This window comes from Bos indicus x Bos taurus, chromosome 7 (assembly GCF_003369695.1).
Source record: "Bos indicus x Bos taurus breed Angus x Brahman F1 hybrid chromosome 7, Bos_hybrid_MaternalHap_v2.0, whole genome shotgun sequence".
Lineage (NCBI taxonomy): Eukaryota > Metazoa > Chordata > Mammalia > Artiodactyla > Bovidae > Bos > Bos indicus x Bos taurus.
Genome location: NC_040082.1, coordinates 91,318,174 through 91,346,109, shown reverse-complemented (window position 1 = coordinate 91,346,109; position 27,936 = coordinate 91,318,174). Strand labels below are relative to the sequence as shown.

At 49.4% G+C, this 27,936-nt stretch overlaps 1 protein-coding gene across 9 annotated transcripts; it reads left to right on the top strand.

Moving 5' to 3' along the window:
* Nucleotides 1-21: 21 nt before the first annotated feature.
* On the top strand, nt 22-20,610 carry PLIN3 (perilipin 3). Of its 9 annotated transcripts, none has more exons than XM_027547335.1 (8): nt 22-127; nt 3,253-3,334; nt 7,966-8,164; nt 8,324-8,406; nt 9,550-9,847; nt 14,407-14,606; nt 15,892-16,017; nt 18,777-18,909. In XM_027547335.1, exons 2-8 carry the CDS (start codon nt 3,269-3,271, stop codon nt 18,897-18,899), a joined length of 1,095 nt encoding a protein of 364 aa, XP_027403136.1. In that variant the 5' UTR covers nt 22-127; nt 3,253-3,268; the 3' UTR covers nt 18,900-18,909. The 9 variants fall into 9 exon arrangements, with proteins under 9 accessions (XP_027403136.1, XP_027403133.1, XP_027403127.1 ...); XM_027547332.1 differs by lacking the exon at nt 18,777-18,909 and adding an exon at nt 19,787-20,610 and having other exon boundaries at nt 23-127; XM_027547326.1 differs by lacking the exon at nt 18,777-18,909 and adding an exon at nt 19,784-20,610 and having other exon boundaries at nt 24-127.
* The last annotated feature ends 7,326 nt before the right edge of the window (nt 20,611-27,936 follow it).

Here is a 27,936-nt window from a genome sequence, read left to right as displayed (position 1 = left end):
TCCTCCGACCCGTCACTCCCGGGCGCCCGCCCCGAAGTATAAACGCTGGTCTTGGTCCGGCCCAGGACGGTTTTGGAGCTGGCTTTGAAGTAGTGGCAGCTGCGCCCCTGACGTCCCGCTGATCGCGGTGAGAGGCGAGGGGCCCCGACTGAGGTGGGGGTGGGGTCCGCTGAGTCCTGGGGTGCCCTAAGGGAGGTAGGGACAGGGAGGGCCTTCCTGGGGACTCTGCTCGTCTCCGCGGCCTGGGGAGGGGGTCTACAGCCTGGGCTGAGCACTCTTCCCTCCCCAGAAAAATTCAACTTCTGGAACAGGCTTAGACTTTCAGACTTTGTTCTCTCAATATCTAGGACTTTGGCGGGGGGGAGGCGCACGAAAGAACACCCTAGAAGTGGCAGCATGGGGCGGGGGGCTAAGTCCCCCGTCCCAAACCACATCCTCCTGCATTGCTGACGCACTTTGGAGACAAGCCGCAGCCCATTCCGCGTAGAAATTCCCCCCCAACCCCCACCAGGGGAGCAGTCCCTCTGCCTAGCAAAGCCCCTTCCTCTCCAAATGGTTTTGGCGCCTGGGGACTTGGCCCCTCCCTTGCCCTCCTTCTGGCACCCCAGCTGACCCTGGGAGGGTCTGGGGCCAATCCCGCCTCCTTTTCCTGGGTGGGTGTGGCCAGTGGATTGCACAAAGTGGCGGTGGGAAGGCCTACCCCTTATCTGAGTCCTTGGGACGTTTGTAAAACCGGAGCCGAGGCTTGGGTTCCTTCTCTGGAGAACTCTGGAAGTTGGATCTGAGCATATCCTGCTTGCAGTTGGACGGCTGCGTGACTCCAGTCTCAGCCAGTTCTTGCTCTCACAGCTGAGGCCCGCTGCAGGCAGGTTGCTGACCCCCAAGGACTCTTATGGGGGAGGGGGGTGTGATATCTGCAATGGCCGTTCTTGGTTAAACCAGTTCCAGAAGGACTGGATGGACAAAACGGATGGGAAGGAGGACCTGTGTGCTGTCCAGGTGAACTCAGGCTCAGGGGAAGGGGAGGGGAAGAACAGGAGTCAGATGATGATCACCAGGGGTGGATGCGCCTCCTCGCCCCACTTCCCGGGTGGGGGACCTTTGTACCAAGCAGAAGCTCAATCCTGGCTGGTTTCACCAGTTTCTGTGTGGCAGACAGAGTGGTGTGAAATGGACCCGTTTACTGAGCGCCTGCTACGTGCCAGGTCCCAAGCTGAGTGAGCACGTGCAGTCTCTCCTCCAATCCGCAGGGACTCTGTGCTAGGAATGGTTACCCCCATTTCATAGATGTGGGAAATGAGGCTCCAAGAAGGGGTGTTGCCTTCCTAAGCTCCCACAGCTAGCAAGTTGTAGAGCCGGGATTAGAACCCAGTTTGGACAACCAGAACTGGTGCTCTCAAAACATTGGTTTGCTGGGTTCCATTCGTGTGTCTGCATGTGCACGCTAAGTCACTTCAGTCACGTACAGCTCTTCGTGACCCCCATGGACTGTAGCCCGCCCGGCTCCTCTGTCCATGGGATTCTCCAGGCAGGAGTACTGAAGTGGGTTGCCATTTCCTCCTCCAGGGGATCTTCCCAAACCAGGGTTCGAACCCTCCTCTCTTATGTCTCCTGCCTTGGCAGGCAGGGTCTTTACCACTTCCCAGATTCTGGGAAGCCTGGGTTCCACTTAGGGAATGGCAAACACAATGTCTGGAAGAAAATGCTCAGACTCGAGGTCAGGGGTTCACCAGAGGCTTCTAGAATGACCTTGGGGGTCATTCATTGTGGGGAGACTTCTTTGGCAGTCCAGTGGTTAAGATTCTGAGTTTCCACTGCAGGGGGGGTCACAGGTTTGATCCCTGGTCAGGGAACATGCAGTGTGGTATGACCAAAAAAAAAAAAAAAAAAGCACGTGGGGAACCAGCCTTAAGGAAGGTTTAGCCCCATTTTACAGATAAGAGGACTGAGGTTATCAGGTTATGAGGTTATCGGTTACGAGGTTATCAGCTCCTTGCCCACTTGCCCAGCATAGGTGGGGCTGGGACTCCTGAAATGTAATCTGACAAGGCTCTAGGTTTTCCACCTGGCCAGGAAAGTGGAGCACCTGTGGCTCCTGCTGTCTTGCCTGCAAATGTGTGCATTAGATTCACCCAGGGAACCTCTCTTGATTTCCCCACGTCCCTGAGACTGACATGAGGGACATGCACTGGGGCCAGGCATGTTCTTTCTAGCTTTTTTCTTTTAACGTTAATTTTTTTTTGAACAGATAATATTATCTACTTGGCTCACAAGTCAGAGGCTTGCCCCAGCTACACGATCTTTCTTCCTGTGTCTCTTTAAAGATTTATAAGCAAATACTTTAGCCCCACTCACACCTTTGGTCTCTTAACAATATCTTGTGTTAGTTGCTCAGTAGTGTCTGACTCTTTTGCGACCCCAGGGACTGTAGCCCGCCAGGCTCCTCTGTCCATGGATTCTCCAGGCAAGAATACTAGAGAGGGTAGCCATTCCCTTTTCCACGGCATCTTCCCAGACGTGGGCTGTGTCAATTATGTGTAAGTTTTACAGTCTTCAGCCACTGCCCTGGGCTACCATTGTTATCTATCTTTATTGCCCTTCTTTTTAGCAACACAGGTACACACGTCTCTGTCCACGTGGCAGTACCAGTATGGGACTGTCCCCGCAGTGAGGTTTCTGGGTCAAAGGGAAGGTGTCTTGAAACCCAGTAGTAACTGACAACTTGCAACTCCAGGGGTTTTGCACCATAATATTGATAGAGGTGGGGCTTCCCAGGTGACTCAGCAGTAAAGAATCCATATGCCAGCGCTAGAGGTTTGATCCCTGGGTGGGGAAGACCCCCTGGAGAAGGAAATGGCAACCCACTCCAGTATTCTTGCCTGGGAAATCCCACGGACAGAGGAGCCTGGTGGGCAACAGTCCACAGGGTCACAAAGAGTCAGACACAACTGAGTGACTAAACAGCTGATACAGGTGAGCCCTTGGAGGGCTGTGCGCAGACCTCGCCCTTTAAGCTGTGGCCCCAAGACCAGCTGCTTGAGCAGCAGCTGGGAGCTTGTTGGAAATGCAGACTTCTGACCTGATGAATCAGCACCATTTTGAACAGGCTCACAAGTGCATGTAATTGATCTAGAGGCAGAGTTCTAGGAAATGGTGGGGGTGGGGGAGCCCTGAGGGCAGGTGTGAACTCGGACTTGCCCATGGAGGGAAGCGAGGAGCCGGCTGTACCCTGACTAGTCCTTCTGCTCACAGTGCGTGCTTCTGAGAAATGTCTGCTGACGAGACTGAAGCCACTGCCAGCACCCAGGTGACGGCAGAGGAACCGGTACAGCAGGTGAGGAAGGCCTGGGATCTGTGGGAGGAGCCTTCCCACACGCGAGCCTTGGCAGGAGGCTGCTCGCAGCACAGAGGGATCCAGAGACACCCTTCCAAGTGGGTCGAGTTCTAGACCCTAGCAGGTTCCCCATTAACAGGCGAAGGTGGGAGAACTGGGGGATCCCAGGGCTCTTGGGAGAACAGGGGTGCAGCTCTGTTTGAACTGCCTGGCTCCCCCAGGCAGATCTTTCCTGTCTCTGCAGGTTCTCTTAGAGTCCTCCTTCTAAGAAAGTCAGTTTCTAATTCCACTTCTGCTTCCCAGTTTAAATAAAATTCCCCTTGCTACATTTTTTTTTTTTGACCATGCCAGGACTCTTAGGATCTTAGTTCCCCAACCGGGGATCGAACCCGAGCCCTCAGCAGTGAACGCTAGGCGTCCTAACCACTGAACTGCCAGGGAGTTCCCCAAAGTCCCTTTTAATAAACAATTTTTTAAAAATAGAAAGTGAAAGTGAAGTCGCTCAGTCGTGTCCGACTCTTGGCGACCCCATGGACTGTAGCCCGTCAGGCTTCTCCGTCCTTGGGGTTTTCCAGGCAAGAATACTGGAGTGGGGTGCCGTTTCCTTCTCCAGGAGATCTTCCCGACCCAGGGATTGAACCCAGGTCTCCTGCATTGTAGGCAGACGCTTTACCATCTTAGCCACCAGGGTAGAGGTATCATTCACATACCGTAATTGGAGAAGGAAATGGCAGCCCACTCCAGTGTTCTTGCCTGGAGAATTCCATGGAAAGAGGAGCCTGATGGGCTACAGTCTGTGGGGTCTCAAAGATTCTGACACGACTAAGTGACTAACACATGCGCACACATACCATAAAATTCATCCTTATGAGGACTTCCCTGGCAGTCCAGTGGTTAAGACTCTGCATGCCCACTGCAGGGGGCATAGGTTCAATCCCTGGTGGGGGAACCAAGATCTCACATGCCACATAACAAGGCCAAAAAAAAAAAGATGATGAAGCATTTTTTAAAAGTTTAGCCTTATGAAGAGTACTACTCAATGATTTTTAGTAAACTACCCATATGCAGCCGTCACCACCACACTGGACATTTTTCATCTCCCCCCAGAAGAGACCCTGTACCCACCAGCAGTCACTCCTCATTTCTCTTTCCTGGGAACCCCTTATCTAGGTTCTGTCTCTACTGATTTGCCTGTTTTGGACATTTCATATAAATGGAGACGCACGCTACAATATCCTTTTGTATCTCGCTTCTCTTACTGAGCGTTATCTGCTTGAGGTCCCTCTCTGTTGTACGGATAGCATCTGTTGGTGCTCTGTCCCCTTACTTTTTTAAAAATGAATTTTTATTGGAGTATTCTGACTTCCCTGGTGGCTCTGTGTAAAGAACCCTCCTGCCAATGCAGGATGCAAGAGACGAGGGTTCGATCCCTAGGTTGGGAAGATCCCCTGGAGAAGGAAATGACAACCCACTCCAGTATTCTTGCCTGGAGAATCCTATAGACAGAGGAGCCTGATGGGCTACAGTCCATGGGATCACAAAAGAATCAGACATGACTTAAGGACTAAACAACAGCATCAGTTGACTTTTATTTATTAATACAATTAATAATATAATTTATTAATACAATGTTCATTTCTGCTATACAGCAAGGTGAGTCAGTTATACGTATATCTACTGTTTTTTAGAGTCTATTTTCATAGGTGATTACAGAATATTGAGTAGAATTCTCTGTGCTATATAGTAGGTCCTTATTAATTTTCTCATTCCTTTTTAAAAATTACGGTAAAATACACATAACATAAAAATATACTATTTTACCTGTTTTGAAGTGTGCAGGTCAGTGTCATTAAGTACATTCACAGTGTACAACCATCATCACTGTCTTATTCCAGAACTCTTTCCTCACCCCAAATCGAAACCCCACACCCACTAATAGTCAGGCCCATTCCCCTCTCCCCCAGCCCCTGACAACCACTAACCTGCTTCCTGCCGATGGATTTACCAAGTGGACATCTTGTAGAAGTAAAATAAGTAGAATCATGTTTATAAAAGTAGAACCTTCTGGGACTTCCCTGGTGGTCTCAGGACTTTGTGCTTCCACTGTAGAGGGTGAGGATTGGATCCCTGGTCACGGAGTTGAGATGCCACAAGGCACAGCCAAAAAAGAAGTAGAATCTTCTACGTTAGGTACCACATAAGTGGAACCGTATAGTATTTGTCCTTCCGTGTCTCGCTTATTTCACCAAATATAATGTCCTCAAGGTTCACCCGTGTTGTATCAGAATTTCCTTTTAAGGCCGAATCCTATCCCACTGTGTGCACGGAGCACAGGACACTCGGCTTGCTTCCACGTTTTAGCTGTTGTGAATAAAGCTTCTTTGACCATGGGTATACAGATGTCTCTTTGAGATTCTGTTTTCAGTGCTTTCGTCTATATACCCAGAAGTGGAACCGCTGGGTCATATGGCAATTCCATTTTTAGTTACTTAAGGATCACCATAATGTTGTCCGTAGGGGCGGCATCATTTTTCTTTCCCGCTAATAGCACACAAGGGCTTCAATTTCTCCACATTCCTACCATCACTTATTAATATCTGTTCACTTGATAGTAGCCATCACAGTGAGTGTGGGGTGTGAGGTGGTATCTCATTGTAGTTTTGACTTGAATTTTCCTAACGACTTGTGATATGGAGAGTCTTTTGTGCCTGTTAGCCCTTCGAAGGCTGTGTGTGTGGGGGGGCTTTTCTCTAGCTGTGGCGAGCGGGGCCTACAGTTCATTGCAGTGTGGGGGCTTCTCATCGTGGTGGCTTCTCTTGTGGAGCACGGGCTTTAGGACGCAGGGCTCGATAGTTTTGGGTCCCGGGCTTGAGCACAGGCGATACAGTTGTGGCGCATAGGCTTGGTTGCTCCGTGGCATGTGGGATCTTCCCGGCCCAGGGATGGAACCTGTACCTCTTGCATTGGCAGGTGAATTCTTTACCACTGAGCCACCAGGGAAGTCCTTGGAGGCTATGAATTTTTAAAAACATGCTTTCTACCACATTTTCTGTATCCATTCACGAATTCACAGACATTTGGATTTTTTCCATTTCTTGGCCATTGTGAATAGTGCTGGTGAGAACATTCATGTACAAGTCTTATGTGGACATGTGTTTTCCTGTCTCTAGAATCATAGGAGCAGCATTGCTGGATTTTGTGGTAACTTTGTGATTAACTTCTGAGGAGACCTCCTGGGCAAACGCTGAAGGAGGACTGCCTGAGTCCAAGGTCCAGCTTTCCCATTGGCTAATTTTGGGGCCTCGGATGACTTACTTAGCTTCTTCTTGCCTCAGTTTACCTGTCTGTAAAATTGGAATAGTACTCCCAATCCTGGGACTGGCGATTGCACAGATTCTACAGGTAGAACCTATGAGACTTAAGTCTTCTGTATGCGTCTTCTCACGGGTCACCTTTGCAACTCCTTTAGGACAGAAATGACTTCTCATTTTATGGGTCAGGAAACTGAGGCTCACAAGGCCTGTCTGACTACTCAGTTCTGCTCTTGTAGGTTAAGAATGGCTACATTCAATACGTAAATGAATGGGAATAGCCATGTGCCAATAAAACTTGATTTACAAAAACCAGGTAGCATGGAATATCATACCATGAAACAATGAGGCACTGACATGCAGTGCAGTGTGGACGAAACTTGAAAGTATGTTCAGTGAGGGAAACCAGGCACAGAAGGACAGATACTGTCTGATCCCACTCACAAGAGCTCCTTAGAGGAGTCAAATCCATAGAGACACGTAGGTGGTGGGGCCAGGGGCTAAGAGAGGGGAGTCAGTGTTTAAAGGGAACAGAGTTTCAGTTTAAGAAGCTGAGAATCTGGAGACAGATGCTGGCAACGGTTGCACAACAATGTACGTGTACTTAATGCCACTGAGCTGTGCACGTAATTATTTAAATGGTAAGTTTTATGTGTATTTGACCACAATTTTTAAAAAAAGGAGTGAAGCACCAGCACATGCTACTACATGGAGGAACTTTGACAATGACACTGAGTGTAAGAGGCCGGACACAAAAGGCCACGTGTGATTCCATTTTTTTGTGAGGTGTCCTGAACAGGCAGCAGTCCACAGAGACAGAAAGTGGATTCATGGTTCCCAGGGGCTGGTAGGCAAGGGTGTGACAGTCAATGACAACAAGTTTCTTTTGAGAGCGATCAATACGTTCTGAAATTAAGACAGTGAGAGTTACACAGCCTTGTGAACAAATGCACTAAAACCCTCTGAATCGTGCATTTCAAAATGGTGAAATTCTATGACGTATGAACCAGATTTCAATAATGCTGTTAGGAAAAAAAAAGGCAAAAGGAAAAGCAAGTAGTGGGCTGGCCCTGGGGGTGGGACGGGGGGCATAGTTCACTGACATCAGTTTTAGACCTGAGCTCCAGGACAGTGGATTCTCATGTCTCGTCACTGCCTGGCACACCATGGGTGTCAAGGTCATGTTCAGACAAGTGGGGTGCCGGGCCAAGATAGAGGAAGCGCCTGGCGGAACCAGGGAGTGCCTGGCTTGTGCAACCGAGTGAGTGCAGAGGGAGGGGAGGCAAGCCACGTCCCCGGCCTGAGCCTCCCTGCCCACAGCCCAGTGTGGTGGACCGCGTGGCCGGCATGCCCCTCATCAGCTCCACCTGCAACATGGTGACCGCCGCCTACACGTCCACCAAGGAGAGCTACCCCCACGTCAAGACTGTCTGCGACGCGGCCGAGAAGGGGGTGAAGACCCTCACGGCTGCTGCGGTCAGTGGGGCCCAGCCCATCCTGTCTAAGCTGGAACCCCAGCGTGAGTGAAGCATGGGAGCCCATGGACCGTCCACTCTGGCCTATTTCCGGGTGGGGGAGGCGGGGTGGTGTCTGTGGACCCTCCCAGAGCCCCTGAGGGATGTACGTGCGCAGTAACCATCAGCTGTCTATTGCCCCCACCCCACGCCCACCCCCACAGTCACCTCGGCCAGTGAATACGCCCACAGGGGGCTGGACAAACTGGAGGAGAATCTGCCCATCCTGCAGCAGCCGCCGGAGAAGGTGACTAACCCCCTCCATGAGGGGTGGGGTGGGGAGGATGCTCCACTAAGACTGGGGGCCTAGCTGGGTATGGGGTCTGTGGTCTCAGCTTAACCCATAGCAGACAAATGTGACCGCATTTATTCTCCCACCCTCTCTCCATTGAGCAGCTGGAGGAACATTCTGAACACCAGCCAGATATGCCCAAAGCCCCCTAGGGTCTTCCACCTTGCCTAGAGAAAAAGCCAGAGTGTTTCTGGTGGTCCCACCTGATCTGACTCCACCGCCTCCCGACCCTCTACGCCCACCTCAGTTGCTCCATTCTGTCCGTGCTGGCCTCCGTCCTCCAGTTCAGTCACATTAGTGCCCACATGTACGGGACAGGGTGATGGATACAGAGCCCTTGCCTTCGTGGAACTTTCATCTTGGGGAGGCAGGGGAAAGCAGAGACAGTGAACACACCCATCTCAGAGCTGCCTCAGGACCTTTGCACGTGCCGTTCCTTCTCTGGACCAGGCTGCCCGGTCTCTGAACTTTCTCGGCACATGTTCTTTCTCGGCACCATCCAGTGTGGAAACCAACAACCATATGTGGGTGTTGGGCCCTTAGAAGGTGGCCAGTATGACTGAGGAACTCAGTTACTCATTTTAATTATTTAAAATGTTATTTTTATTTAATCTACTTTCTTTGGATTTTTTGATGTGGACCATCTTTAAAGTTTTTATTGAATTTGTTAGTATTGCTTCTATTTTATGATTTGGTTTTCTGGCCCCAAGGCATGTAGACAGACTAGATTAGGATCCACTATAATGGCCTCATTTTACCTTAATTACTACCTTAAAGTTCTCATCACTAAATACGGTCACATTTTGAAGTCCTGGGGGCTTCAGTACCCTTTAGCCCATAACACCATGGGAAGAAGTGGAGGCCCAGAGAGGTCGAGTGATTTGCCTGAGGATACACAGCTAGGATATATCAAGCCAAGGACTCTAACTGGGCCATCCAGCCCCAGAGCATGTGATCTTAACTGCTTTCACCCTTCAGGGTCACCCGGGAGCTGGAGCTCCTCCCTTCAGCCCACCCCTTGTAGAGGTTGGGGCACAGGGGTCGGGGCACCCAGGTACAAAGGGAGGATAGAGATGCTGACGCTGGTCCTTCTTGTAGGTCCTGGCAGACACCAAGGAGCTTGTGTCGTCCAAGGTGTCAGGGGCCCGACAGGCTGTGTCCAGCACAGTGTCCAGTGCCAAGGACACTGTGGCCTCCCGAGTCACCGAGGCAGTGGACGTCACCCGGGGTGCTGTGCAGAGCGGCGTAGACTTGACCAAGTCCATGGTGACCAGCGGTGTCCACTCAGTTGTGGGCTCCCGTGTCGGCCAGATGGTGCTGAGCGGGGTGGACACAGTGCTGGGCAAGTCGGAGGAGTGGGTGGACAACCACCTGCCCATGACGGACGCTGAGCTCGGTGAGTGCAGGCCTTGACTCTGGGGCCCCTCCCCAGACCATCTGATATGGGTCCCTCCCAGCCACCTGGAGTCTGTCCCTCACAGGCTGTCATCTGGTCCCTGCCGCTTCTCCCCATCTGTCTTAGCCCACCTCAGTCAGCTTGGTTCCTCTGCCCTGGTGCATGGTATCTGTCCTCCCTGAAGCAGCCTCCAGAGGGCGCCTGTGAGCACTCAAGTCAGGCCCCTCCTCTCCCCGCAGCCCTCCAGGGCTCCCATCTCCCTGTGGGTAACAGCCTCAATCCTCCTGGAAGCTCCGTTGTACTTACCCACCTGCCCTCATTCATTCTGCTCCAGGCTCACTGGCCTCCTTGCCCATCCTTGACCATGTTCCCAGACCGGGGCCTTTGCACTGGCCTTTTCTTCTACCAGGAACCCTTACATGACATCTAGATGGCTCGTTCCCTTCCACCTCCAGCTTTGTGCTCACATGCCACACACCCCCCGCACCCCTCATAAGACCTCTAAAATCACACCATTCCTTGTTCATACTGTGTCCTGAAACCTCCCCCTTCTTGGCTCTAATTTTTCTCTAGTCATCAATTCCACAAAGCAGAAGCTGTGTCCCCTGTCTGGTGCCCAGCAGGTGCTCAAGTCCCCGAATAAAATCACTGAAACTCTTCTCTATCATTCCACCCATACCCAGGCATCTATCTGTTCAAACCCTGAGCACCGGTTATATGCCAAACCTGCTTCCAGGTTCTAGGGATATGTCAGTGAACAAAGTTCTGCCCTCATGGAACCTTAAGGGTATAGCAATGAGATTAAAGGAGATGTTGCCCTGAGGTATATGAAGCTGTGCTGATGTCTGAGCAGAGAGACCAGGGGACAACATGGTGCCTGATGTGTGTGGGAGGAGCAGGGAGGCGGCATGTGTGGCTGGAGCAGAGTGAGCCTGGGAGAGAGAGGGAAGAGGGAAGGGCAGCAAGGGTACCGGAGCAGATTGTGAAGGGCCTTGTGAGCCATGGGAGGACTTGGTCTTTTACCCCTAGGGAAATGGGAACCCTGGAAGACTGTGAGCAGAGGGGGTGGGGCCTGACTCAGTGTTCACAGGCGCCCTCTGGTGGCTACTGTGGGAAAGACACCGGGGGTGGGAAGCGAAGGAGACAGGTTCAGGTGACCCTGCTGGTCTAGGTGAGCTGTGATGGGGCTGGACCAGATGGTGGCAGGAATAAACCCGGGGTGAAAGAGGTGAGACAAAGCGGCCAGTCCTACTCGTGGTTTCATATAACTATGGCTCGTGGAGTTGGCCTTGGCCCTGCGTTCAAGGCACAGCCATCCTTTGCACACCGTGATGGGAACTTCCAGCCGTACCAGTATTGCACACACTAGTGCCCATGGCAACAAGGGTCCCCGAGGGCCACGTGTACCCAGACACCACGCTCCATCCAGGGGGAGCAGGGCCAATGATCTCAGGCCCTGCAGCTCCTGGGTTGAGGGTCTCATGTCACTTGGCCTTTGAGTTTTCAAAACTTTACCCTGCATCTCTTGAAGGAAGGGATCCGGCTGATGTCGTCCATCTTGCACACCAAGCGCAGTGCCTGCTGGCCCCTCCTAGTGCTCAGACAGAGTAAGATGCAGCTGTGAGTCTTGGTCAGCAGAAGGCAGGGGAAGATGCAGAGTTTGCAGGGAGGCAGGTTGTGAGCCAGGCCTGGGAGCCACTTCAGAGAACAGATCTATCTGACCAGCTTTGATTTTCTTTCTTTTGTGTCCATCTGCTAAGGATGAACAGCTTCCCTGGTGGCTCAGTGGTAAAGAGTTCGCCTACCAATGCAGGAGACGTGGGTTGGATCCGTGGGTGGGGAAGATCCCTTGGAGGAAGGATCGGCAACCAGCTCCACTAATCTGGCCTGGGGAATCCCATGGACAAAGGAACCTGGCAGGCTACAGTCCAGGGGATCACAAGGAGTCGGACACGACTTCGTGAATAAACAACAGCAACTAAGGATGAAATCATTGTGCCGAGAGGGGCTTCAGGTGCTGGGGGGTCTGTGAGTTAAGGTGCCATGTTATAGCTGGGACGCTACTCATGGGCTTCTGCCAGAACAGCCCTGCTCCCCCCATCTCCTGGGTCTCCCCTTTGCCAAGGCCACCTGCCCCCTCCAGGGGCCCTGCCGGCTTGCTCCCACATGCCTGGACTCTACCAGACAGTTCAGTTCAGTTGCTCAGTCGTGTCTGACCCTCTGTGACCCCGTGGCCTGCAGCACACCAGGCTTCCCTGTCTGTCGCCAACTCCTAGAGCTTGCTCAAACTCATGTCCATCAAGTTGGTGATACTATCCAACCATCTCATCCTCTGTTGTCCCCTTCGCCTGCCCTCAATCTTTCCCCACATCAGGTCTTTTCCAATGAGTCATTTCTCATTGGTCTTTTCCAATGAGTCAGTTGTCAGACAGCCTTGGCCTAAATAACGAAGCTGCTTTCACTTCCGAGGGCAGAGCTGCAGGGTTCCCAGAGGGCCATGGAGAAGCTGTGACCAGTAGCCTGGGTTCAGAATGTTGTTGGTTTGGATTTGGCCTTTACAGACTTGCCTTTGGTCAGGAGAATGGGGCAGGTTTGTTTTTCCCAAGAGGCTGACTTTTGCTTTTGTTGCTTTTAAATGTCCCGGGTGTTTAGTACTTTTGTTCAGTCATTTGTTTTATACATTGTATAATCCTTTTTTGGGAAGTTTAAAAAATTTTATTGGAATATAGTTGATTTACAATGTTGTGGTAGTTTCAAGTATACAGCAAAGTAATTCCATTTTACATACGTATATGAATATATTCTTTTTTAGATTCTTTTCCATTAGAGGAAAAGAATATATTACAGGATATTGAGTATAGTTCCCTTTGCTATAGAGTAGGTCCTTGTTGTCTTTCTCATTTAGTTTTTACTTTTATTTACTTTTTAAAAAATGATTTATTTATTTTATTCGGCTGCTCTGGGTCTTAGTTGCAGAATGCAGAACACACCTTCAGTTTTTGTTGTGGCAGGCAGGATCTTTAGTTGCAGCGGGTGAACTCTCGGTTGTGGTATGTGGGATCCAGTCCCCTGACCAGGGATTGAACCTGGGCTCCCTGCATTGGGAGCTTGGAGTCTGGACCACTGGACCACCAGGGGGGTTCCTTTTTTTTTTTTAAGTATAACTTTTTTTCAGGGGACCACATTTTCTTGACAGGCCAGGTGGTAAATAATTTGGGCTTTTTTGGGCCATACACCCTCTGTTCCAACTATGCAACTCTGCCATTGTAGCACAGAAGTGTAGTCAGTAGGTAAATGAAGGGGTATGACTACATGTCAAAAAAATTTTGTTGACGAAAGTAGGTGGCATTCAGCCCAGGGGCTGTATTTGCAGACCCTGCTATAGGGCATTTCAAATCCAGATAAGGTTACTTACAAAACTCAAACTTTAAGAGCTACTATATTAAAGTCTACAGGGAGCAGAATAAGATAGGATCAAACTATCAAGACAGATGGATTTCCATTCCTGTTACCTTGTAACTTTACGAGTATTTTCTGGACTAGACAGTCCTAACTTTTCCTTAACTGCTGTGAAGATGGTTCTCTTGTGGCTCAGACTTCTCATGGAGAGTCAAGTATCGTGGTTAAGAACATGGGGCCTGGCGTCAGATCTTGACTTGTGGAGCCCCAGCTGTGTGACCTTCGGCAAGTCAATTAATCTCTCTGAGCCCCAGTTTCCCCACCTGTAAAAATGGGATGACGGCGCTTCCCTATTAGAAGTGTTAAGATTTTTTTTTTTAGAACTGTTAAGATTTAATAAGAATACATGTGAGGAATTTGCCTAGTGGTCCAGTAGTTAATAATCCGGGCTCCCAGTGTAGGGGGCACGGGTTTGATTCCTGGTCGGGGAACTAAGATTCCCGAATGCCACACAGCATGGCCAGAAAAAAAAAGACAAAACAGAAAGCATGCAGAGTGCCTAGAACCTTGTAAAAGATTGACCACTATTAATATATGCTAGGACCTGTACAGGCAGCATTGGCCAACTCTTTTTGTAAAGGATCAGATAATGAACGTATTTTTTAAAATATTTATTTGGTTGTACGGGGTCTTAGTTGCAGCACACGAGATCTTTAGTTGAGGCATGCAAACTCTTGGTTGCAACGTGTTGGATCTAGTTCCCTGACCAGGGATCGAATCCAGGCCCCCTGCACTGGGCGCAGAGTCTTAGCCACTGGACCAACCAGGAATTCCCAGACAATATTTTAATCTCTGCAGGCTAAGAGGCCACATACTCTGCCACTATAGTTTGAAAGCTGCTGTAGACAGCGTATAACGAACATGAACAATTGTATTCACGGGTTGGATCATATAAAACTGGAGGCAGGACAGATACAGTCCAAGGGTCGTAGTTTTCAGACCCTCACATTAGTCTAAGGCCTCTTAATCCCAGGATATTTGGCCCCCATCCTACCCATTTCACAGATGAGGTAAAAGCCAAGGCAGGGAGATCCTTTTACACTTGCAGACCGGGGCATAAACTCTGCCTTCACCACGCTTCTCCTGCCTCCCCACCGCAGCCCGCCTCGCCACATCCCTTGAGGGCTTCGACATCGCCTCGGTGGCCCAGCAGCGCCAGGAGCAGAGCTACTTCGTGCGTCTGGGCTCCCTGTCGGAGAGGCTGCGCCAGCGGGCCTACGAACACTCTCTGGGCAAACTGCAGAACACCAGGCAGAGGGCACAGGAGGCCCTGCACCAGCTGTCACAGACGCTTATCCTGGTGAGGTCCATGGTGAGACGGTTTGGTGGCGAGGGCAGTGGTAAGCAGCATATGCACCAGTGAGCCCGCCCCAAGCCTGCTGGTTTACTCCTCCCCATTCTGCATATCTGCTTGGGCCGGCTCATGCGGTTGCAGTCCTGGTTGAGTTTGCTGGGGCTGCTGTAACAAGTACCCCAAACTGGGCAGCTTAAACAACACACATTCATTGCCTCACAGTTCTAGGGGCTGAGAGTTCAAGATCCAGATGTCAGCAGGGTTGGTTCTTTCTGAGGCCTCGCTCCTTGGTGTGTGGATGCTGTCTTCTCCCTGTGTCCTCACCTGGTCATCCCACCATGGGTCTGTGTCCTAACATCCCCCTTTTAAAAACATTTCATTCGTTTATTTTCTTTTTGGCCACGCTGTGCGTCATACAGAAGCTTAGTTCCCTCCCCGACCAGCAATTGAACCTGTGCGCGCCGCAGTGGAGCCTCAGAGTCTTAATCACTGCGCCACCAGGGAAGTCCACCTGACAGCCCCTTTTCATTTAAGGACACCAGTCATACAAAAACGTTGTCGTCGTTCAGTTGCTAAGTCATGTCCGACTCTTTGTAACCCCATGGACTCTAGCATACCAGGCTTCCCTGTCCTTCACTATCTCCCAGTGTTTGCTCAGATTCATGTCCATTGAGTCGATGATGCTATGCAACCATCTCATGTTCTGTGACCTCAACCTTTCCCAGCGTCGAGGTCTTTTCCATTGAGTCGGCTCTTCAATCAGGTGGCCAAAGTATTGGAGCTTCAGCATCAGCATCAGTCCTTCCAATGAATATTCAGGGTTGATTTTGTTTAAGATTGACTGGTTTGATCTCCTTGCAGCCCAAGGGACTCTCAAGAGTCTTCTGCAACACATTTCGAAGGCATCAGTTCTTCAGCACTCAGCCTTTTTTATGGTCCAACTCTCACATCTATACATGACTACTGGAAAAACCATAGCTTTGACTATATAGACCTTTGTTGGCAAAGAGATGTCTCTGCTTTTTAATATGCTGTTTAGATTTGTCATAGCCTTTCTTCCAAGGAGCAAGCATCTTTTAGGTCCACCCTAATGATCTCATTTTAGCTTAATCACTTCTTTGAAGACCTGTCTTCAAATGAAGTCATAGCCTAAGGTCCTAGGGTTCAGGGCTCCAACCCCCTGGGTTCCCTGTGGATTCTTGCCTCTTCCAGCATTCCTGTGGACCCCCAGGGGCTCTGCCAGCTTCATTCAAGCCCTGAGGCAGCCACCATCTATCTCCCTCTGCCCCAGATGGAAACCATCAAGCAGGGCGTCGATCAGAAGCTGGTGGAGGGTCAGGAGAAACTACACCAGATGTGGCTTGGCTGGAACCAGAAGCAGCTGCAGGGCCCGGAGGAGAACGCGGCCAAGCCAGAGGTACCCACCGGGGGTGGCACTGGGTGCTTGGGGCCCTGGCTCGCCTCTCCACACGCTTTCCCCAGCCTCTCTTCCCATTAACTGCCTTCAGGACCTGATGACAACTCCTCCAGGATGCCTGCCTGGATTTCTACTCTTGGGTGCGCATATTGCTTCTGAACCACAGGGCACTTGATTGGGATGGGTCTCTACCTGCTGAATTCTAAGCCATGCTCCATTTTCTTGAGTCCTGACTCCTCAGGCTTCCCAGGTGACTCAGTGATAAAAGAATCTACCTGCCAATGCAGGAGGTGCAGGAGACGCTGGTTCAATCCCTGGGTCGGGAAGATCCCCAGGAAGAGGAAATGGCAATCCACTCCAGTATTTTTGCCTGGAAAATCCCATGAACAGAGGCGCTTGGCCGACTACAGTCCATAGGGTCACAGAGTCAGACACGACCGAGCGACTGACTCCTCTCCCCCATCCCAGGGTCCCATGACATCCTTCATATTTACCCGCCAGGCTCCTCACGACAGCTCCTCACTAACACGCTCTGGCCCCTCCAGTCTATGGCAAGCGCTGGTCTCTTGAATGAGCCCTGACTTTGCCACCTGTGCTGTCACTCACGGAGAAGGCGATGGCACCCCACTCCAGTGTTCTTGCCTGGAGAATCCCAGGGACGGGGGAGCCTGGTGGGCTGCTGTCTATGGGGTCGCACAGAGTCGGACACGACTGAAGCGACTCAGCAGCAGCAGCAGGTGTCACTCATCCATGCTTTCACTGAGTTGCTGCCTTAAACAATCCTCGTGCCTCATTCTGAACCATAGCCTCTCTGTGTTAGGGACTCTTTTGATATCCTAGCACTGTAGGTTCTCAGCCTAACCTCGCTGGGCCTCAATTTCCCCATCTGTGAATGGGGTGCGGGACCATCTGCAGGGTCATTGAGGTGAAATGCACATACGTGTTTATAGCAGTGTTTGAGTCACAACATTCACAAAGGGGAACAACCCAGATGTCCACCAGCAGGTGACACATCACAACATGTGGTCCTTCCACACACGGGAGCATCACTTGGCTGCGAAAGGAGGGGAGCCTGACACTCACTACCATGTGGGCGCACCCTGAGAACACGATGCTGAGAGATGCAGACACAGAAGGACACACAGGGTGGGGCTTCATTGATGGGAAACGTCCAGCACAGGCCGATCTGTTGACACAGAGAGTGGATGAGTGGTTGTTGGGAGCTGGGAGAGGGGTAAGTAGGGATGGAGTTTCTTTTTCTTTCTGTGTTTTTATTTTTTTATTTTTTGGTTAAGCCAGGAGGCTTATGAGATCTTAGTTCCCTGACCAGGGATCAAACCTGTGCCCCTGGCAGTGACAGCTCAGAGTCCTAACCATTGGACCGCTAAGGAATCCCCCCCTTTTTTTTTGGAGTTTCTTTTGGGCTGATGGAATGTTCTGAAATTAGATAGAAGGGCTGGTTGCACTACCTGGTGAATGTACTATAAAAAAAAAAAATCACTGAATTTTTCACTTAAAAGCATGAGTTTCCTGGTATAAGAGTTACTTTACATACACACACACACATTGACACATAAGGCACGCAGTGTTTAAAAAATGATATTTCTAAAGATATTGTGAGTATCTCTGTAAAACTGTTGCGCATTCAGACCCTAACCACTTAAAACCATCTTCCCCAACCCCCCAACTGCTGAAGAGAAAATAGATATTGATCCTGGCAGCACCTCCTGGCCAGGTTCAAAGCCAGAGTCCTCAGCTGACCAGGCTCAGGACAGTCTAGGGTCCCTACCTGCTTTGATTTCCTCCCCAGACTCAGGAATTTTCGAGGACTCTTATCTCAACCATGGTCTCCCCCACTGCTTACAGCTTCGGCCTCAAAAGTTCTTCCAGACCTTCTCATTTAAAAAAAAAAAAACAAAACACTTTTTTAAAAACGAATTTATTGAGGTGTAAAATTCAGTATCTTGTACTTTAAAAGAGTTTTGAGGGAATTCCCTGGTGGTCCAGTGTGTTAAGGACTCAGGACTTTCACTGCTGTGGCCTCGGTTCAATCCCTGGTTCAGGGAACTAAGATCCCACATACTGTATGGTGAGACCAGAATTAAAGAAGTTTTGAGATATAATTCGCATACTGTACAACTGACCCATTTAAAGTGTACAATTTATTGGTTTTTAGTATATTCATGGGTTGTGTGACTATCACCTGTGTTAATGATTCAGAGCATTCCCATCACCCCAAGAGGAGACTGTCTCCCTAGTATCATAACAGCCCATTTCTATCTTCCTCCATGCCCTGGAAACTGCAAATGTACTTTGTCCCTATGGATGTTTCTTATCAATAGAATCATACACCATGTGGCCATCTGTGTCTGGCTTCAAGGTCCATCCACGTGGCAGCAAGTGTCAGGGCTGCACCCCTTCATATGGCGCAAGAACGTGGGGGCGTGCGAATGAACCACATTTTGTGTCCCCGTTTGCCAGCAGATGGGCATTTGGGTTGTTTCCGCTTTCGGCGGCTGTGAATAACACCCCTTTGAGCATTTGTGTACCAGTCTTGGCACAGACATGCGTTTTCTTTTCTCTCGGGCGGAAGTCTAGGGGGTGGAATTGCTGAGTCAAGTGCGCACTTAGGCTTACAGCTTACCATTTTGAGGAACTGTCAGAACGTCTCCCAGAGTGACTGCTGCGCTCCAGTATATGAGGGTTCCAATTTCTTCCCATCCTCACCAGTGCCTGTTCGATCTTTTTTTTTTTTTCAAATTTATTTGGCTGTTCCAGGCCTTTGTTGTGGCACTCAGGACCTTGAGTTGCAACATTCAGGATCTAGTTCCCTGACCAGGAATGGAACAGGGACCCCATGCATTGGGAGCATAGAGCCTTAACCACTGGACCACCAGGAAAGTCCCATATATGTCTTTTTTTTAAACAGTTTTTTTTTTGTCTTTTGGCTGTGCTGGGTGTTTGTTGTTGCACAGACTTTCCCTAGTTGCAGCAAGTGGGAGCTATTCTTTCTCTTGGTGCACAGGGCTCTTTCTGAGGTGGCTTCTTTTGTTGCAGAGCACAGGCTCCGGGGTGCACGGGCTTGGTTGCCCCGAGGCACGTGGGAACCTTCCCAGACCAGGGATCGAACCTGTGTCCCCTGCTTTAGCAGGCAGATTCTTAACCACTGGACCACCAGGGAAGCCCCCATGTCTGTCTTTTACCCAAATCATCCTAGTGTGGGTGACGTGTGTCTCATCGTGGGTTTGAGCCACACTTCCCTGATGTCTGATGAGGTTGAACATCTTCTCATGTGCTTATTGTTCTGCGTATCTTCTTTGAAAATATCTCTGTGCCTGTTTTTCAATTTGACTGGCAATTACCTGGCACGGTTTGAAACTCGAAGCACTGGTATTCTGAGCCTCCATGCCCTGGGGAAAGGCTTTCCCCAAGGCGGGTGGAATACCCCCATTTCCTCTTTCCTGGTCTTTGGGGCCTGTTGTTGTGGTTCAGTCGTGTCAAAAGTCATGTCTGACTCTTTGTCACCCTTTGTCACCCTGTGGACTCTAGCCTTCCAGGCTCCTCTGTCCATGGGATTTTCTCAGGCAAGAATACTGCAGTGGGTTGCCATTTCCTTCTCCAGGGGATCTTCCCGAACCAGGGATCGAACCCACATCTCCTGCATTGACAGGTGGAATCCTTACCGCTGAGCCACCTGGGAAGCCCCTTGAGTCCTATTACCCCCAAAGCAAAGGGTGATGTCATGCCCCTACCCGCCCCTTCTCAGCAGGTCGAGTCTCAGACACTCGCCATGTTCCGTGACATCACCCAGCAGCTCCAGACCACCTGTGCCTCGCTGGGCTCCGGCCTCCAGGGTCTGCCTGCCCACATCAAGGACCAGGCGCTACAGGCTCGCCAGCAGGTAGAGGACCTCCAAGCCACCTTCTCTGGCATCCACTCCTTCCAGGATCTCTCCAGCAGCGTCCTGACACGGAGCCGCGAGCAGGTGGCCAGGGCCCGAGAGGCCCTGGACCACTTGGTGGAGTATGTGGCCCAGAACACACCCATCATGTGGCTGGTGGGCCCCTTCGCCCCCGGAATCGTCGAGAAAGCCCCAGAAAAGAAGAAATAGGAGAGGCTGGAGGAGGGCTCAGAGGGCTCTGGCCTTCTCCGAGGGGCTGGCAAGTGACAGGGGACCCCTTACTGGGAACGCACCTCAGGAAGCTGAGGTTCTCAAATCTGACCTGTCCCTCATCCTCTCCATGCTTGGAGGAAGCATGTCCTGAGCATCACATCCGTCATTAGGACAAGAGTTCTAGGGAAAAAAAATTTTTTTTTCTAGAGGGTTCCAAATTTTTTTTCTTCCTTAAAAACCAGGAATATAGTTCTTATATCCCACACCCTTTTTCTACATTGAGGCCCCTGGGTATCAGCCTGAAGCTAGTGGACTTGGACCTCTGGGAGGTGAGCCTCTTGTGGGTGAGGTGGGGCCAGGGCAGCTGACACTCAGTCTGGAGCAGGAGGGGGCTCAGGCCTGCCCAGCGAGCCCTGGGTGCGGGAGGCTTCAGTGTTGCCTTAATAAATTTTACCTGCAAAGTCCAGGCCTCATATATATGTGTATATGTGTGTGTGTGGTTTTTTTATTTTTCAGCAGCTGAACAACTCTGGAGTCTCTGTATGGCCTTCTTGGGCTGTGGGGGTCTTTCATCTTCCCCCCACTCACCTGCCAGAGTCTTGCCCCGGTTGTTACGTCCCAGGCAGCCAGAGGAAGGGAGAAGCCCACCGCTTTTCCTGTACTGGGCCTTCCCAGGCGTGTCGGGGAACTTTGTGACCCCCGAAAGATGCTGATGACTTGATTTCTCACATGGCAAAGGAGACTTTACAAATGGGATTCAATTAACACATTAGTTACCAGACATATTAATATGTCTTTTTTCACCTGAACATTATCGACTGGAGACGTATCAGTATGTTTTTAGAGAATGATACCGTTATTATCAGGCTTCCCTGGTGGGTCAGGTGGTAAAGAATCCACCTGCCAATGCAGGGGACACAGGTTTGATCCCTAGGTCTGGAAGATCCCCTGGAGAATGGAACGGCAACCCTCTCCAGTGTTCTTGCCTGAAGAATCTCATGGACAGAGGAGCCTGGCAGACTACAGTCCCTGGGGTCGTAAAGAGTCAGACACAACTGAGCAACTAACACACACACACACACACACATATACATATAAATTATATATATATAAAAGACTCCAGACTTCTGACCTCTAGAACTGTCAGATGATAACGTGTGCGGTTTCCAGCCGCTGTGTTTGTGGCCATTTATTACAGTAGACTCAGGGAACTTGTCCTGGCTTTGAGGAATTCAAGGTTGCCAGTTTGGGGTTTCCAAAATTTCTATCCATTTCTGGGACTGGCCGTGTTCCCATTGCTGTGCTAATATTTGCTTACAGAGAAAACACAGCAACCAAATTCTCCACCCACTTTGGCCCAGGGCCATTCCGTACACTTCACGTACAAACCTTTTTGGTCTTGTGCTGTATTTTATTTCATTTAAATTATTTTTTTAGGTTGTGCCATGTGGCATGTGGGGTCTTAGTTCCCCTGCCGGGGGTCGAACTCAGGCACCCTGCATTGGGAGTGTGAAATCTTGACTACTGGACTGCCAGGGAAGCCCTTGGTATTGAGCTTTATAGATGGAGCACACAGTGGGGAAGGGTCCGCCTACTGTCAACCATGTTGGTGAAGGCGAGACTGTGCTCATTCTACTTACGACATGCTCTCAAGGGCTCGGCGTCCTGTGCTGGCCTGGCCATGCTGGACTCCAGCTTGGTGATAGGACGTGGGTCCACTGGCCAGCTCCTTGGTCCCTGCTGTGTGACCCTGGGTGGGGTCTTTTGCCTCTCTAGCCCTCGGTTTCATTGATAACCAGCTCAGTGCAGTTCTGTGCAAAGATTCTGTGGAGTGGTGTACTTAAAGATCCTAAGGTCAGGACCTCCCTAGTGGTCCATGTTAAAGATCTTCATCTTGCAATGCAGGAGGTGCAGGTTCGATCCCTGGTTGAGGAGCTAAGATCCCACATGCCTTGTGGCCAAAAAAACACCAAAACATAAAACAGAAGCAATGTTGTAACAAATTCAATAAAGACTTAAAAATGATTCACATCAGGGGCTCCCCTGGTGACTCAGTGGTAAAGAATCTGCCTGCCAACGCAGGAGACATGGGTTTGATCCCTGATCCAGGAAGATCCCACGTGCCGAGGAGCAACTAAGTCCACATGCCACAACTACTGAGCCTGAGCTCTGGAGCCCTCGAATTGCACCTACTGAAGCCCAGACACCCTAGAGCCCATGCTCTGCAACAAGAGAAGCCACTGCAATGAGAAGCCCACGTGCTGCAACTACAGGGTAGCCCCTGCTCAGCACAAATAGAGAAAAGCCTGAGCAGCAAAGGAGACCCAGTGCAGCCAAAAATAAAGTTACATTAATAAAACAATACTGCATTGTGTATTTGAAAGTTGCTGAGAGTAGGTCTTAAAGTTCTCATCATAAGAAAAGAAAAATGTCTAACTATGTGAGGTGATAGATGTTACCTAGACATATTGTGGTCCTTTCACGGATATATTGTTAATCTATTGTGTGTGTTAGCCACTCAGTCGTGTCCAACTTTTTGTGACCCCGTGACCTGTAGCCCACCAGGCTCCTCTGTCCATGGAATTCTCCAGGCAAGAATACTGGAGTGGGTTGCCATTTTCTTCTCCAGGGGATCTTCCCAACCCAGGGATCAAACCTGGGTCTCTGGCATTGCAGGCAGATTCTCTACCATCTGAGCCACCAGGGAAGCCCGATATATACATACATCAAACGGTTATGTTGTACGCCTAAGTTTAATGCTCTATTGTATGTCAATTATTTTTCAAAAATAAAAAAAGATTAAATATTTTGGGGTAGTAGTAAGAAAAGGAACACATAAAAATATATTCAGAATTATAGATGCCATGGAAAATTTGCCTGTCGACTCAGAAATGAATACTTGCTGTGTGTCAGGCAGTGTGGTAAAATGATTTAGAGTAAAAGTCTGCAAACCAGCCCAAGGGCCAATACTATCCAAAGAATTTGACTTTTGGCATGACTCACAAGCTAAGAATCTGTACATTTTTAAAGCAAAATTACACAACGGAGACCTCCTGAATCCTGCAAAGCTGAAAAGACTTACTATCTAACCCTTTACAGAAATAGCTTGCCAAACTGCTTGAGACCACCATACTGGCCTTCCTGTTCCATCTTACTGCTTAGACTTAACTGTTTCTCCCAGTACTTAAAGATGGGAACAAGGATGAATTACTGATATTCAAGGACATGGTTGAAACTCACAGGCATGGTGCTGAGGGAAAGAAGGAAGATGCAAACACACCCACACTCTGATTCCCTTTTGATGAAGTTTCAAAACCAAAACTAAAGCTATGATGAGAGAAACCAGGCGGGCAGTTGTCCTGTGGGTAGGGACAAAGAAGGGACCCTTGGAGACTTGTAGCGGTTGCAATCACCTCTAATATATCTCGGTAAGGAAGTTGGTTACAGGGAGTGTGTGAAATATGAAGGGCTTCCCTGGTGGCTCAGACGACCCAGATTTGATCTCTGGGTCGGAAAGAGTGTGTACATGCCCCCAAACCCACTGAGCTGTCCCTTTAAGCTTTATGCTTGTGAATAACACGTCAATACAAATTAAGAAAGAGAAAGTAGCATGGTGGTAGAGATGTGGGAAGTAAGCCCTTCTGTTCACTTCCGGGGGGAGTGCAAACAGGGATACTCTTTCGGACAAAAAAAATCTCTGGCAGTGTTTAGTAAGAGTGAGAGTGTTTCTTCTCCATGTCTGAAAAGGTCCAGAAGTTCCTGTTCTTTGTAGCTACCCTAGAAACTCTTAGAAACCCTTTCAACGAAGTCACCTAGTCTTTTTTTTTTTTTGGCCCCAGTTCAGTTCAGTCACTCAGTTGTGTCTGACTCTTTGCGACCCCGTGGACTGCAGCACTGCCAGGCTTCCCTGTCCATCACCAACTCCCGGAGTTTACCCAGAATCATGTCCTTTGAGTCGGTGATGCCATCCAAACATCTCATCTTCTGTCGTCCCCTTCTCCTCCAGCCTTCAATCTTTCCCAGCATCAGAGTCTTTTCAAATGAGTCAGCTCTCCACATCAGGTGGCCAAAGTATTGGAGTTTCAGCTTCAGCATCAGTCCCTCCAATGAATATTCAGGGTTAATTTCCTTTAGGATTGACTGGTTGGATCTCCTTGCAGTCCAAGGGACTCTCAAGAGTCTTCTCCAACACCACAGTTCAAAAGCATCAGTTCTTTGGCGCTCAGCTTTCTTTATAGTCCAACTCTCACATCCATGCATGACCACTGGAAAAACCATAGCCTTGAGTAGACAGACCTTTGTTGGCAAAGCAATGTCTCTGCTTTTTAATATGCCGTCTAGGTTGGTCATAGCTTTTCTTCCAAGGGGCAAGTGTCTTTTAATTTCATGGCTGCAGTCACCATCTGCAGTGATTTTGGAGCCCCCCAAAATAAAGTCAGCCACTGTTTCCACTGTTTCCCCATCTATTTGCCATGAAGTGATGGGACCGGATGCCATGATCTTTGTTTTCTGAATGTTGAGCTTTAAGCCAACTTTTTCAGTCTCCTCTTTCACTTTCATCAAGAGGCTCTTTAGTTCTTCACTTTCTGCTATAAGGGTGGTGTCATCTGCATATCTGAGGTTACTGATATTTCTCCCGGCAATCTTGATTCCAGCTTGTGCTTCTTCCAGCCCAGCATTTCTCATGATGTACTCTGCATATAAGTTAAATAAGCAGGGTGACAATATACAGCCTTGACGTACTCCTTTCCCAATTTGGAACCAGTCTGTTGTTCCATGTCCAGTTCTAACTGTTGCTTCCTGACCTGCATACAGATTTCTCAAGAGGCAGGTCAGGTGGTCTTGTATTCCCATCTCTTTCAGAATTTTCCACAGTTTATTGTGATTCACACAGTCAAAGGCTTTGGCATAGTCAATAAAGCAGAAATAGATGTTTTTCTGGAACTCTCCTGCTTTTTCCATGATCAAGTGGATGTTGGCAATTTGATCCCTAGTTCCTCTGCCTTTTCTAAAACCAGCTTGAACATCTGGAATTTCACGGTATTGTTGAAGCATTGGAGAATTTTGAGCATTACTTTACTAGCGTGTGAGATGAGTGCAATTGTGCGGTAGTTTGAGCATTCTTTGGCATTGCCTTTCTTTGGGATTGGAATGAAAACTGACCTTTTCCAGTCCTGTGGCCACTACTGAGTTTTCCAAATTTGCTGGCATATTGAGTGCAGCACTTTCACAGCATCATCTTTTAGGATTTGAAATGGCTCAACTTTTTTGGCCCTGACCAGAGGTCAAACCTGTGCCCCCTTGTGGTGGAAGCATGGAACCACTGGACCCTCAGGGAAGCCCCATCACCTGATCCTTTCATCAATCCCATGAAGCAGGTGCTGTTACCGTGGCTATGTTACAAGGGAAGGAAACTGAGGCATGGCTCAGAGGACTCGCCCGTGGCCCCATCTCATAGCTGGTAAGTATCAGAATAAGGATTTGAACCCAGCACTCACTCAGACTCCCCCTCCCCGTCCCCTGCTCTGTGTTCATAGCCACTAACGTATAAGGCGTCCATGCCTGTTTGGGGGGGAACATTGGCAGCAACCAGCTTGTCCAATAACAGCTGCTGTGCTCAGTCGTGTCTGACTCTTTGTGGCTCCATGGACTGGAGCCCCCCAGGCTCCTCTGTCCATGAGATTCTCCAGGCAAGGATACTGGGCTAGATACTGGGTTGCCATTTCCTTCTCCAGGGAACTTCCCTACCCAAGGATGAAACCCGCATTTCCTGCATTGGCAGGCAGAATCTTTACCACTGAGCCACCTGGGAAGCCCCTGAACAATGACAGAGGACTCGACAAACTGATATAGCAATGCTTAATGAGACCACAACACACTTTAAAAGAACAGAGTTTGGGGACTTCCCTTGTGGTCCAGTGGTTAGGTCTCTGTGCTTCTACTGGAGGGGGAATGGTTTTGACCCCTGGTCAGGGAGCTAGGTTTCCCCAAGCTGCATGGTTTGGTCAAAATAAAAAAGTCTGGGTTACATATACTGGCTTAGAAAAACACTGGAGACAGTTACCAACTTATGCTAAGTTGCTTCAGTCGTGTCTGACTCTTTGCAACCCTATGGACCATAACCTGCCAGGCTCCTCTGTCCAGTGGATTCTCCAGGCAAGAATATCAGAGTGGGTTGTCGTTTCCTACTCCAGGGGATCTTTCCAACCCAGGAATAGAATCCAAGTCTCCTGCCTCTCCTACTTTGGTAGGTGGGTTCTTTCAACTAGCTCCACCTGGGAAGCCCATAGTCACCCAGAATAAAGCTAAATATTGACACCATCGATGTCCAGGGTCAGCAAACTACTATCACTGTCCATCCCACTACCTGGTTTAAATAAAGTTGTAAATAAAGTTTTATTGACACACAGCCACACTCATGTATTGACGTATCACCTGTGACTGCTTTGGGGTTACAAGGAATGGCAGCATCAGGTAGTTGTAATAAAGACACTATGGTCCGTAAGACGGACAGTATTTTACTCTCTAGTCCTTCACAGGAAAAACTTTGCTGACTTCTGGCCAATTTGGATAAACAGCAAAGCCAGACCAAAGTGAGCTGAAGACGACTGAATGACTGAATAACAATAAACCTACCAGGAACGGTTGTTTTAAGATATGGATCAGATGACCACCAAGATGTGTTTGGTGTGGGAACAGCCATGTTATGGGTGCTTCAAAAAGTAGGTGTGCGGGTGTGGGGAGAGGTGTGGGAAGATCGGTTGGATGCCTTCTCCCTGTCCAGCTCTGGAGGCCCCAAGGGCATGGACCACTTCTTCCCCCACCCTGACCCCAAGGTGTCCCCAGAGCCTAGGCATGCCTAGCACACAATATGGGTTCAATAAAATTTCTCCCTCTCAGGAGACTAGGAATAAGTGAGGCATCGTGGTGGGTGGTGGTGGGGGCAGGCCGACGGAGTAGGACTTAGCATCTACATAATTTACATTTCATCTCTCTCCCAAAAACCTTTCAGTGAACTTTGGCCTGGAATCCTTGCACTGCTTGGGAGATCTAATGATAAAATTCAGGGTGTCCAATGTACCAATTAGGGGGAAACCCTCATATCTTTATTCTCACTGACTCTAACTGATATTTATCATTTCCTCAATTATGGATGAAGTTCTTGTGGCTTTGTCTCAAGTAGAAAACCACAGACATTTTCATATCAGGTCACATGGCCTCAGGTGGCTCAAAATACGGTTGACCCTTGTTACTATTGAGAAATCACTGGAGGGATGAGGTCTTGTTAATGTGGTGATACACACAGAGGTGGAACCCTAAGTTCTGTTTGTTTGCTTGGGTATAGCTCTATTTCAGAAGTCTTTTTGAAGTTATTGTCTTGCAAGTGTTTGAAAGCAATGCTTTATTGTGGTGAAATATAAACATGAAACTTACCTTTTAGCCTTTTTTCTTTTCCCTTTGGTTTTTTTTGTTTTGGCAGCACCATGTGACATGTTGGATCTTGGTTCCTAGACCAGAGATCAAAGCCACACCCCCTCCGGCGGAAGCGAGGAGTCTTAGCCACTGGACCACCAGGGAAGTATCACCTTTTAACCATTTTTAAGTGCAAAGCTCAGTGACATTAAGTACCTTTACTTTGTTGTGAAACCATCCGCACCATCCATCTCCTGGACTTTCTCATCTTCCCATACTGAAACTCTGTCCCCACGAAACACCGACTCCCCCTCTCCCTGCTGGTGGCACCTACCACCTCCTTTCTGTTTCTATGAATCTGACCCTCCTAGGGGCCCTGAGTGGAATCACAC

Coding starts and splice junctions, on each gene's coding strand:
- PLIN3 (XM_027547326.1), top strand. CDS start 3,269: ATGTCTGCTGACGAGACTGAAGCCACTGCCAGCACCCAGGTGACGGCA. Junction 8,165..8,323: donor GTCTAAGCTGGAACCCCAGC/GTGAGTGAAGCA, acceptor CCACCCCCACAG/TCACCTCGGCCAGTGAATAC. Junction 9,848..14,406: donor CATGACGGACGCTGAGCTCG/GTGAGTGCAGGC, acceptor TCCCCACCGCAG/CCCGCCTCGCCACATCCCTT.